At 40.0% G+C, this 13,354-nt stretch overlaps 1 protein-coding gene across 1 annotated transcript in view; it reads right to left on the reverse strand.

Annotated features, from left to right (window-relative positions):
- Positions 1-13,354, reverse strand: part of RSRC1 (arginine and serine rich coiled-coil 1) — a 167,741-nt gene that overhangs the window by 87,009 nt on the left and 67,378 nt on the right. Inside the window, exon 5 of the mRNA XM_055723632.1 lies at positions 4,514-4,550. Coding sequence (XP_055579607.1) covers positions 4,514-4,550 — 37 coding nt within the window. The remainder of the gene's footprint in view (positions 1-4,513; positions 4,551-13,354) is intronic.

The raw sequence follows: 13,354 nt of genomic DNA on the forward strand, positions 1-13,354 counted from the left end.
GTTACACAGTTAATCAGTTACAAAGAGTAATTTGTCTATGTAACCAATATTTAACATTTTTTTGTAAGAGGGCCCCGACCTGCTTATTTCTACAAATTCTTAATTATTTTTTTTTAAACTTCCAAAAGGCTAGTTATCATTATAACCTTACCAGGAAGGCATGAGCAGTGGCTGTGCTCTCACACTTAACACTCCAAAAGGAATCATCTATGTATCTATTACCTTTTACAAAGCAAAGTATCAAGAAGATTCAAGTTGAAGATTCAAGTTTAATGCTGACCTGAACAAATCGCAAGCCAATGACTTAAAAGAGCACATATAAGAGAACTACCTTCTGTGTAAAGTAACTCTATCCATATGTACTAAACGAGAGTGAGCTGTGAACGACTGGAATTAGCAAGGAAATAGATGCATCAGCATTTCTCACAACAGCACAAGCTACAGACAAAAATCTGCGAGGATGATGCCACTAGCACCTTGCAGCGCTGCTTCCCGTCCACTAATCTGATTACCTACTTGATGATAGAAAAAAGATTTCACTTGTACATTTTTCTTTCATGATAATTTCCCATCTTTAGAAGACTTTCTGCACAACTGCTTCCTGAAGCAGAAAGCTCCAGGCTAAAGATTCTTGCCCCACCAGAGGGATATACTAATCCCATTGCCCAAATGGGAAGAAAATAAAGTTATAAAGTTTGGACAACCCGTTTGCATCGCCTGCATGTGTCCCGCCCGTGTGCCTGTTCTCGTGCCAGAGCGGGGAGACTTCACCCAATACCCTCTTTTCTGATGAGAAAAAGTGAACTCCGTGCTGAAATGCTGCTGCTGCACCCCGTTGCCATGCTCCTGTGCTCCTCTAACGCTGCCTCGTACCTCCCGGGCTCAAGCGTCCTCTCCGGAGGGGCCTCCCCAGCCATCTCACCCAGCTGGGGTGGAAGCCAAGAGTGGAAGATGGGGGTGAAAATTACAAACACCACAGTCCTAAAAGAATTCTTTTCAGGTTTTGATAATTAGCATCTTACAGAAGGACATGTGGAAAGAAATGCCTTTTTAAATTAAAAAAAAAAAAAAAGCCAAAAAACCCCACACAACTTGTGAAAAAAATCTTGTTTCCAATTAAATACTATTTCAACAGGAAAAAACCCAATCATCCATTCAGCCTGACACTTCTTCAATAAGAGAGAATTCAAGCTTGCAGGATATAATTGACCAGCGTGGAATTTTGCCAGGATAGCAAGATAAACATAATTACTCATATTAAGAGTGTTAATTAATTGTTTGTGAACACAAATAATTGGCTGCTTGGTTTTATAGCTCATTAGGAAGCCAACAATTCTGTTAGACACCGCTGTCCGGTGGCCACACTAGGACCACTGAGCTGTAATCACCAGAAGCCTGAAACCGATCCAGTGCAAACCGGGGGGGGCTGACCGCCGAAATCGAGCTCCAAGGCAAAAAAATAGCGATAGCCAGTAAGCAAGTATTGACACTTTCTGGATAAAGGAGGGGCTTCTTGCGGTTGGGGTTTTGGGGTTCTTTTGGGGGTTGGTTCATCACCTATGCAATTTTTTCTACCAGAGATCTCTTTCAAAACTACGAAGGGCTGCCAGATGGAGTCAACCAGCATCAGTTACAAATCCCTGACCTTGACACACACTACCTGTGGCACTTTGCACACGCAGAAGCAGGGAGCGCCAGCAGCACACGCACTGCGATGGGCAGCGCCGCGGGAGCTCGGGCTGCCCCCGCTGAGGGCGATCGACCAACACGCAGCGCGGGGAGCGCCTGCGTTCTTGGCAGACAATAAAGATATTCTTACAAACCGCTGATGGGCTCAACAAGCTATTAATGACAGGTTCTCTTCATCATTTAAAATGGACAGACTCTGCTGCTTGACCACAAGGACAAGCAGGTTATTGCTTTGAAATGTTATACAAAAGACACAAATAAGGCATCTCTAATGAATAAACCACAAGTATGGCTCCATGGTTCTTTTTTAGTAGGGCTATTAATAGAAAACAGGACCTATTGAGGGTTGCAGATATATAACTCATCTGTTCCAAGGTTTCTACAGTTTGTTAAAGCATGTTACTTGGAAAAGGAATTAGCCAAGTACAATTTAGCAAACAACCACAAACATTTTTGGAATACAAGACTAACTCCCCTACACTTACAACTTTGCAATTTCCTTTCTTAACTAGCTGAAAGAAAAAAAAATCAATCTTCTGAGCAGCTGTCACTGTGGGTGCCATCCACGGGGAGTGCAGCTGCGACCCCCAGTGCGGTCGGCCAGACAGGCTGGGGGACCCCCCGCCAGCAGCAGTGCCCAGCACAGCTCCCTCTGGGGGGCCGGCTCCATCCCACCCCCAGGAACAGCGCGTGGGCCTGCTGGCAAGTTCTCCAGTTTACAAAGAAGATATTTTCTGGGTTTAAACTGGAGGTATTTCCAAATAACAATCTGTAAAATATTTACTGTATTTTTTTGCAGCAGCAGTTGTTCTACCACTGTATTTTGCTCCGGTGTGCAGGTAGGCACTAGATACCAGGACGGCAGAAGCTACTTAAACAAGGGTAAGCAGTAAAACAGGCTGCAATCAAGTGAATGGGATACGAACACAGATAAACCTAATGGGAACATTCAGACCCCATAAAGATGGTATCACAAATTGTGAAACACTCTTTTATACAGAAGGGATTAAATAACAAATTGCCAAATCAATATAAAGACTCGTCTTTTTCCTTAAGGGGAAAAAAGCTTCCTTACAAGCAAGTATTTGGAGATGCAGTAATTGGAAGTAGTAGACTCAGAGCATTCCTGTGGCTTAATGCTTCTGAGGAATGCCCCTACAATTTATTGGGAGTCCAAAAGGTCTTTGTGAACTTGCCTGACATAACGTTGAGATATAAAACAGTTTCCAGCATAAAGACGGAGCAGCTAACATACGTAATGAAGACAAAATCTTATTTGAACATCTAGTGAGTTACCCCTTAAGAAGTCAAGGTGTCACTACCCTGCCGAGCACCTTCCCAGTACATTTTTCCCCAAATCCCAGAGAAACCCTGAACACCAGTGAACTCTGTTCCTGGTCCACCCCCTCCCCAGGCTACTCAAACCCCCAAGAGCCGCCTCCTTCTGCACCTGCTGCTGGGAGGTGACACCATAAATCAGACCTGCAGCTCCAGCTCCTGCAGCACTCCCAATTTAGAAAAAGTACCAGTCATGGTCATCTGTCAAGACTACAGCATCTTTATAATGCATTAGAAAAATTCTCTGAACCCATCAGATTACAACTACCTGACACCAGCAGAGGAATGAAACATTTTAAAAATTTATTTAAGAGATTCAACTAGCATGCAAGGTACCAATGGAACTCGCAAACAAGATTAATTTTCAAACTGCTCTACGAACTATTCATAACGCTCAGCTATTTATTCCATTTACAGATTCAAAATACTAGTTGCAATGGAACATTTAATATGCCACCATTATAAAGGGGAAACTGTTGACAACTATGCCAGAATATACATCCTTTTCATCCCGCTGTTACTCCAAGAAGATATTGGTACACAAGCTCCTACAAATCATATTTCCCAAGCGATTCCCAAAATGGGAAGCAACAACAGAAAAGCAATTTTTTCAAATGCTCCTGCAATACATTGTGATAAGATTTTATTTTATTAGCGGTACAGAACAGTATATATTATTTAGATATTATATGGAAAAATTAAACATGAACCTAAACACTTCTCATGATGTACTGGGATATACGTGCTGTTAATAGTGAATATTTTGATTTAATGGGATTTAATAATCTGTTTAGATGAACTACTTAATGTTCTGATGACTGCTGATACTAACATCCTAGGCTCAACGAGCTTCAGACTTGTGACAATATTGTACTTTTTCCAGTTTTGATCAACTGATTAGTTTTTAATGCTAAGTATGTCTTGCCATCACTTGCGGTTTTAATATGTTTACTTAAACCAAAAATATTTTGCCCCTCAATAATTATTTTATATTGCAGCACTGAATGGAATTTAAGTCAATACATTATTTATAAAGCAAAGACAAGAGAAAAAACAAAGCTGAGCACTTCTTTCACAGACTTCAAATTACTAATACATACCATATTTATGCATGCAATATTTGATTGTGTGTGTGTCTTTTTTTTTTTTTTTTTTTAATCACAAGTTTGTTGTTTTCAGATCAGGATATGCCAAAAATCCAACACCAAACAATTTTTGTTTATAATTAAGGCAATCATCAATCCAAGGATTGTAGTCCATTTTATTTCATCTCTACATCAAAAAAAGTAATTTAAAAAAATTAAAATTCCCTTGAAACGGTAAGATAAATGAAAATGTAAGTGCCTTCACATAATAACAGTAAGCTGACCCTCTGGGAAATGGTTGACTTTCTCAATTCAAGGTATTCAAAGCTCATTCAAAAGTGTTCATTTGGAATGCAGATATCAAAGATGATGCAAATGTTCAAGAGAAAATTAAAACTTACCAGATGTTCTAATCCAGCTTTGATGTTTCCAGAGTCCCTGTAACAGAGGAACAAAAGTTCTAAATAGTTGCTAAACCCTTGTCTATAATGATTCATGTTTAACTCTGAAATGTCAAAGCCATGTAATTTCTCGAGTAGGTAAAATGTTTACTTTTAATATCTTAATCATTGCAATACCTAAAAAGTATCAATTATCCTAATGCACAACTACAGAATTATTTAAAACTTCAAATTTTAGCTGCCCTGAAATTGCAATAAACGGTAGCAATGCAACAGGGCACTCATTTAAAGAAACAACATTTTTACAATAATTAAGCGACTATTCATATTGGAAATAAAACAAGACGGCGCATAATGTTATTTATCACATCCACAATCAGTGGCTCATGGTTCTGCTTTGCCACTGCTTCAGTAATAAAATTCTGTGACTGTTTACAAAGGTGATGGGCTGAACAAATTGTACATTAACTAACTAGGTCGTGGCAGCCGCAGTAGAACTTTGCATTTGATTTCTGACAGCTGAAAAAAATACAAATGTACAGACACAAAAATGAGAAGTAATGTTGCACAAAGACAGCTGCAGAAAAACAGACCAAACCGTCAAAGCAAAAACCCAGAAAAGCACGGAGAATTCAGAGTGAGAATTAATCCTCAACATAGCCTGCTATATATATAAAAATAAATAAATAAAAAGATAACCTGAAAGAAAACTAAGGGAAAACAAATTTTAAAAATCCCCAACTCCCAGGCCCCTACACACTGGGGCTGTCTCTGCTCCCACTGCCCCCAGGCGGTACCCGCTGCCCGCAGTGTAACCGCGCCTTGAGGACGGCGGCTGTACCCACGGCAAACCCGCACTGAACCACCCGCAAGGACGTCAGGTAATCACTTAGCAAACTATCTAGCGTAGCATGGATGTATAATACTAACTTTTCAACAAATTACTCAACCGTCCCAAGCCACAGGAGCAAAAACCCCACTGCATCCCTCTGAGACAGCAAGCGGTGCGAGCCGAGGGTTGCGCTCCCTGCAGTGCTTGGTAAGGCTGCGAAAGGCGCGAGGCAGAGATACACACACAAAGGGCCAAAGGGATGGCATCTCACTGGATGCCGAGTGAGGCTACGTTCAAGCACACGCTGTATCACCTTGCTGTACTGTATTTTAGACTTTTTACAGAAAGCTTTTATTTATAACTTCACACGCATTTCAAAAAAGCTCTGCCACACACTTGGGTCCCATTTGAATGTACCATGAATGAAGCAAGAGAAAAAGATGCCCTTTCCTCACGCTGTTATTTTGTATTTTGAAATGAGAACTCATCATTTACATCCATTCAGTATTGAAATAAAAATCATCTCCCACGTCTATTTTTGATGTGCTAAATGGCCGTGAAGAATTTAATTACTTGGGAAGCTGGATGCAAGACACTGCTGCGAGGAGCTCCCGACTAATGGCATAAAACCTGCCCTGTTAGTGCTCTGTCTCCCGCGCTGTCCCTGTCATGACTTCATCAATATTTGTGCAACTCCTTCTGCCCTGTGCTGAAAGCAGACTTAATTCAATTATAGGTCTCAAAACTGATAAAAAAGGTCCCGAAGTGGAAAATGCGAAGAGATTATTGGCAAATGAATAAAGATTTGTATCGAACTAACACACAAGAGTACAGCAGGGTTTTGTTGTTTGTTGGGTTGGGTTTTTTTTAATCATTCCCTGTCTTTAAGTCTTCTGGGAACACTGAGTTTCCCTTCCCCTCATGCAGCACATCGATTTCTGAATTAGACCGCAATATTAAATAATTAATATACTTGCCATGATTGATGTTTTGCATTAGTTGAATATTAGGTTATCAATCAAAATCCACTTGGTTTAATGTAATAATATTGAAAAAGTGTCACTGGCTGTTCATCCAATTTGTAGTTGAGGCAGCACAGATAGTAATATTGGTGTAACACAAGGCTCTAACGCAGGAAATGGAGTGGTTGAACATACATAAGGCAAACATTATCAAACTAACCAGGACAAGGTTGAGGTTGTCCTAAATAAACCTTGTGGCACCTGTCACTTCCAATGAAAACCTCTTCCCAGCCAGAGGCTGCCGTGCATCAATCAGTGGTGACAACTAGTAAAGCCATGGCATAATTTTATCTTTCTAGTTAAACAATAATTATACAACTAAGACTCCCATTAATACTATACTTCAAATATTGTGTTATGCAAAAATCAGACCTGTTGCTACAGCTCAGTCTAGTACATAACCCTGGATGCCTACAGAATACCTTAACCATTAATACCATTAAACGCTACAAATAAAAGACAAGAGCAGTTTTATGCACATCCACTATTATAATACTCCTATATAGGAACACCATAAGAAAATTATATTAATTTTATATCATTCTGATATCATGTATCATTTCATAATAACGTTTTACTCAGTTTCTACACCACACCACGTAGTTCCCAACAAGACACATATTTGCCTTTCAGAACGCCTCCAGGGTGCCACGCTTGGTTTTTTTGATGCATTAGGCAAGTTTGGTTTTATTTTTGAGTTTTTCTTTTTTCCATCAGAGAAGCTCTGGAATTGTGTTTCCCCACTATAGGCAAGACTTTGTGCTGTAAAATACTAGTTGACGTGCACATACTTTAAAATCATACATTAAACACAGCAAGCTTAATACTCTGGCTAATCCAAATGTTAGCTTTTGGTAATGCCAGGGGAAAAAATTGCAGCTAAATTTGAACTGTGGTCACAAGGGGCCTGTAACAACAAGCCAGGAATTCAATTTAGCAAGTGTAGCCGGTAACTAACTGAGGCAGCGTTAACTTAGTAGTGCAAGTTCCTTTGCCAGTAAACTAAAAATATTCACTAGCACTTGTTGGAAATCTTGATTTTAACCTGGACATATATTCACGTACATAAATGTAGGTTCCCATAAAAAACTAACCATTAATCAAGGTGGCTGAATAATATGCAGTATCTTCAAAATATCCAAACTTTAGCTATGATAAAATAAAAAGGAAATTATTTGTGAAATCTTAATACATTTATAGCAGTTTCACATGGGAACTGTAGAACTAATACTTGTTTTTGCACAACAGAGCTAAACAAATTACTGGATACATTTAGACCCGGACCTGTGGAGCAAAGCACCCTCAAGAAGCTAGCATTAACACCACACTACGGATGCCAGGGGCTTATTTTATTACTGTCAGGTTCCCTAAAACCAAAGAAATCTCAGAGATATTTTTGCTTATCACTAAAATAGGCAATTGAGCTTGTTAGTAGGTGTCTGTTATCCTCCTTAAAAAAATGACAAACAGTTGAGAGCTATTCAGATTCATGCTGCTATTCAGATCAGTAGTATCAAACTGGAAGTATTCTACATTTGTAAAAAATTTAGTCCAAATGAAAACAAACCACTTCAGCCCACATTCTTCGGTTCCTCTCAAGTTCTTATTAACTCCTTCTCAACGCTGCCCTTATATTTGTAGTTAAGAAGTTTTCTTTGCCATAGTTTTTTTGGTTAGAATCCACAGGCGGTAGAATAATGTGATGGATTACCTGTAAGTGTGGATCACCCGCAGGTAGCCCGGGCTGAAGGCATGCAGACCTATGCCTGCTCAGCTTCATCCAGGCTGCTCAGCTTCATCCAGGCTGCTCTTGAAAGCCCAGCTGTCGCAGGCAAACCATCTCACGGATTCAGTGTCCGCACTGGGACCATCCTTCCCTTCCACCCCCTCCAAACGTCTCTTTTTTTTTTTTTCCTTCAGCCTGTGCTGGTTGCCCCTTCCTTCCCACCACAGACCAGTCCCAAGAGCCTGGCTCCTTCTCGTGGTGATCTCCCTCCTCCCCAGGCTGGGTGGCTGCTGCCAGGTGCCCTCAGAGCCTTCTCTTCTCCAGGCTGAACCACCCCAACCCTCAGGTCCCCTCACCAGGCAAGTGCTCCAGCCCCTGACAGAACAGTCCCAGTGTCTCTCATTCTTCTCCTCAGAAGCCAAATGAATAAATCACCTCGTAGCTAGCAAGGGTGGCAGTCCCACCACATTAAGTGCAGGAACCAGGTCACACGCAGCGCTCCGGGCGAAGGCTTTTTACCTCCACTCCCCACGAATGCCAATGTGTCAGCATTGTTGATCAGGCAGCATTATCCCAACTGGTTACAGATCATTTTCATAGAGGGCTCTCACTCTTAAAATTGTCTTGGATCGTTCAACAATCACATCTCACAATCCTTTCAATAATCTGTCAAACATCATTTTCAATTAATTCCTCTTGGATGAAGAACCTCACAGTGAAAGATGTTCTTGAAAGAACCTCATGTGTTTCTGTTCTTTATCCTCACATTAAGATGCTTCTGCTGCTTGCTGTCATCTAATGGCCTTCCCCACAGACCTTCCTCCCAGTAGCACACCCACCTGCTTTCTTCTGCATGTTATCAGCCCCAACTCGTACTCTAGACACATTGCCTCAAAATGAACAGCCGAACCTCTTCAGAAGGCTTCAGAGCTCTCTATAAACTTCAGCAGTTGCTATATAGTAAACACTCACCAATACAAGAAACAGAAAATGGGCTAAACATAATATAACAATAATCTAAATAAGCATAAATACTACGCAAAACCAAGCCGGAGTGGTGGTCTGGTCCTTTCTCCCACCTCCCTAAGCTCTGTGTTGAAGGTAGATAGAAGAGAAAACAGAAATGAACAAAAATATGCCTTAGATATTAGGAATTATACCAAGGGCTATGGAAAAGAAGATGTGAGGCCACTGCCTCTCCTGCCTTCAGCTTCTTCAGTGTGAGGAATCTATGCTGACCCAACACAGTCAAAGTGACAAGCAGTCCTACCGAATACAACTACAGTGGCGGTGACAGCCATGGGAGAAGTAGACTAGTCAGCTGTCTCTAGACCTTCCTTTCTGTGTATCATCTTTATTTTAGCAGATTGGCATCTCAAATTCCACGAGGCCTTTGCCACATCATTTTCTGCTTCTGACACTCATAGTCTTCTCAAAAGTGCTCTGCTAAGAGATGTATTGCTTGTCAGTAGGCACTGTAAAAATAGATAATCAAACAAATCTAAATCAGATTTGGATATGGAATTTATTACACTTGCCACAACTGCTCAATCTAGCAGCATTAATACTCCAAATCCCAGAAAACACCACCACCAACAGCTGGTAACAATTTCCTCTCTCCCTCAGAATGTGGAAATCACCCATCCAAAACTCTGCCAACCTGTGGCAAGATCAGCTCTCCCAATGGTGAGTTTAAAGGCAAATATCTCATAATTTCCAAGACTAGAGCTGGGCTCTGTGTATTCCTGGGAAGACAAAATTAGCTTTCCACATCATTACACACTATTTAATTCAGCCCTGGGACATCTCTAAGATGGAGAACTGCTCCCCCACTTTTATATATTCTTATTTTATATATTCAATTTTTGCTGGATTTACTTTCGTCGGCCTCAAAAGTCTGTACAATCAGATTGAAGGTGTTCCAGGCAGCCAATTTTAGAGGAGGAGGAAAATAAAGAATAGTTTTTTCCCCCTGAGGTTTTTAACTTTTTTTCTAATTTTTATCGTGCATGCACATTTTGGAATACAGCATCATGTGTACTTACACACAGTTTAATCACAACTGGCTGGGTAGCCTGAACGATGTACTTGTGACCTTATCACTGTTTAGTGACGCATTTACGCAAACATTTAAACCACGCTGTATTCTGGAATAACTTCCCTAAGTAATCTTAAGCTCAGAGAACATGCCAGACATCAGGAGTAAAAGAGTCATGGCCAGATCATGCCTTTGTTCAATTCCAGCAAAATAAAAGCCTGCTACAGAAAAAAGTACTTTCTCCCTATTGGCAACAACTAGAGCAAAAGCACCCGATTATGGCGTCTGCACCGCGACTGCTCAGAAGGGACAACATGCTTGAAGTTCTTCCCTGAGCCAGCTTGACCTTCAGCTTCAGAGTTATAGAGCCCCGGGCGCAGTTTTTCAAAATGGGTACCCCCATCGTATTCCACTCAGTTATATAGGTTTTGTATTACCGTGCTGTCTGTGAAATTATAGGCTAATGTTTCCAAATCCGATTTCAGACCACGGACGCTTATTTCAGTAGGCTTTGAAAGACGCAGCGAAGATCACACAAAAATCTAAGCCCTGTGCCTGTCCTCTCCTCTGACACTATCTTTTGGAGGACGGTGCCGATTCGCCTGGGTGAACAGGTAAACTCACCCCTACTGACTTTCAACGCCAAGCTGGTCCAATGCCACCCGACGGTCTGGCAGAACTGCTGGCAATGAGCACGTAACGTGCAGAAACAGAACTACAACAAACACGTTGCTTTTCAACACTACCCACTTCAACCTCCTCAGGGTTATGAAGAAAAACCTGAAAAGCAGGGCTATATTTTTGTTGCCGTAAGTGGAAGTTACATCAAAGGGAGTATGCAAAAGGCAAGAGGAGAAATCCATAAAAGAAAGGTATTTCCTCCTGCCTCTTTTACACAAAAATGTAACCAAAGTAACCAAATAACGTATGCAAATGATATTACCAACAACAAAAATCAAAATCTCTGCAACCTACTACTTAGGTAAGTTACACAGACTCTCAATACCATGTGAATCCCTTGACAGTTGTAATGGCTTTAAGAGTTGTGGCTCCTTGTACCTAAAACCCCTGTTTTCTTCCATTATTGGAGATCAAAGCAAACAATAAAATGACTACAAAATAAAATAGTGAAAATAATTTAGGTATGCAGTGCCAACATCGGAGAGGGTACCGGTGAAAAGAAACACAGGACAGGCATCTGGCTGTTACTCCAATAGCACTAAGCATCCAGAAAACCAACATAATACATTAGGTTGAGAATTTTCTTTCTCACATAAGAGCTCAACAAGATGAGATATAGCTGAACTAGTAAATTTCTGCTGCTCTTTCCAATCTTTTGTGCAGAACAAACTCTCACGAAAAAGAGCAAATGGTTAAAGAATCTTACCCTCTGCTAGAAAAAGCATCCATGACATTTTTGAAAGGGTGGAATGTTCGTTTGCTCTTACTTCGTATCAGACTCAAACGATATGGAACTGATCCTGAAGTACAAAGACTCCAAAGCTGGTGGTGGTATGCTCAGTGGCTCGCTCACTACAGTCATCCAAATAATTGATTTCACTTGGGAAAAAATGGTAAGAAGTTTGGCCAATTCCTAATAAATTTAAATGTAACAAAGATTCAAGAAGATCATATGAAGGTCACTTATCAAAAGCAGGAAGAAAAGCAGAAGTCACCCCCCCACACAAACACATATGGAATAACTTGGAACTGCTGAAGAACTCAGTAGAGTATAATGCAAACTAAATTGAATCATGCTAAAACCAGGGACTTTAAACAGGACACAAGGTGAAACAATTTCCATAATATGTTATCCTAGAGAGAAGAAGAATCAGTACCCAATAGACCTTATGAAATATTCAAGAGAAGAAAAAAAAATACATATAACCCTGCCTCACAGAGTAAAATGCAAGATTTTATGCAATTGAAATAAATACTGAAACTAAATAGAGGGGCAAAAAAATACCATGTTGACAGAATCAATATTTTCAAACAGACCCTACAAAAAAAAAAAAAAAAAAAATCATCCCTTTTCCTCCATAAGTATTTCTCAGATAAATGATAGCCAAGATAACTACCCCAAAATCTCCCAATTCTGTTTTACCGAGACTTCAGGTCAGATATGGAAATCTCATAAATTATCAAAGCAGATTTCTTTCTCCTCGTTGCTAGTTCAAGCCATCTCTCGGATAAACCCGGCAACTCCAAGGACCTCGTAACATTGGAGTCCTCAGAGTATGTGGAGTGAGGTTCTGTTGGCTTTTTCCCTGGGTTCTGGGTGGGTTTTTGTCTTCCTGCTCTGTGCACATGGTTCCCTTCACAAAGAGTAGAACCCTGTTAATCAGCGTTGACATTCCCAGCAAACATAAGCAATTAAGCTTCGGGTTTTGGAATGTCACTATCTCTGTCAACCAGTCTTAAATAAATTAGACAACTTTGGCCTGTTTTACCTTTTCTGTAATATTATTTAGTAGATATTCAATTAAAACACATCCTGTAGGTGAAAGTGTATGAAAACATTTCCGTAATGGACATTAGTGGTAGTAGGAAGTGTTGCTAATTAGCCTCAAAGAACAGAATAGATTACAAAAGTAGCAAAAAGCCCAGCAGTGTAAATGCACAGAACACTGCACTGCATATTAAACAAAGCAGAACAAGTTTTAATGTTGGTAAGCATAACTATAGTAAAAACTCTCCGGACTAGTAAAGAGTGTTACAGGTTAATGAGGAACATATAAAGAGTGCACAATAATTATCATACCTAACACCTTACCATCTGTGTTTGGATGGCTGCAGAATATAAACACAGTTTATCAGCATTAAGTCTGAAACTAATTACACATGTATTTCTATTAGCATACTGTTAGGATAAATATTTAAAAGGTTAGGTTTTCCTCAGCTGCACTCAACTCTTAGTACTGAAGAACATTAAATTTAAGTGTAATTCAGTGAGAAAATGTAAATGTTCTAAGCACTAAAACAATTCGAGTACAATCAATTTTCCATTTTCTGAAAGCTTCTAAATCCTCCTCATTCACCCAATTACTACTGTACTTAACCTAATGAAATTTTATTCTGCAGGAACAATACTATTCTTAAACAAATTTTTGAAAAATATAAGATTAAAAACTTCTAGACAAAGAATAAACTCCTAGAGAAAAGATGCAAATAAAATTACTATCATAATCTTTTGTTTTTTATTTGCAAGTATAAAACTGAAGAG

This window comes from Falco cherrug, chromosome 11 (genome assembly GCF_023634085.1).
Source record: "Falco cherrug isolate bFalChe1 chromosome 11, bFalChe1.pri, whole genome shotgun sequence".
NCBI lineage: Eukaryota > Metazoa > Chordata > Aves > Falconiformes > Falconidae > Falco > Falco cherrug.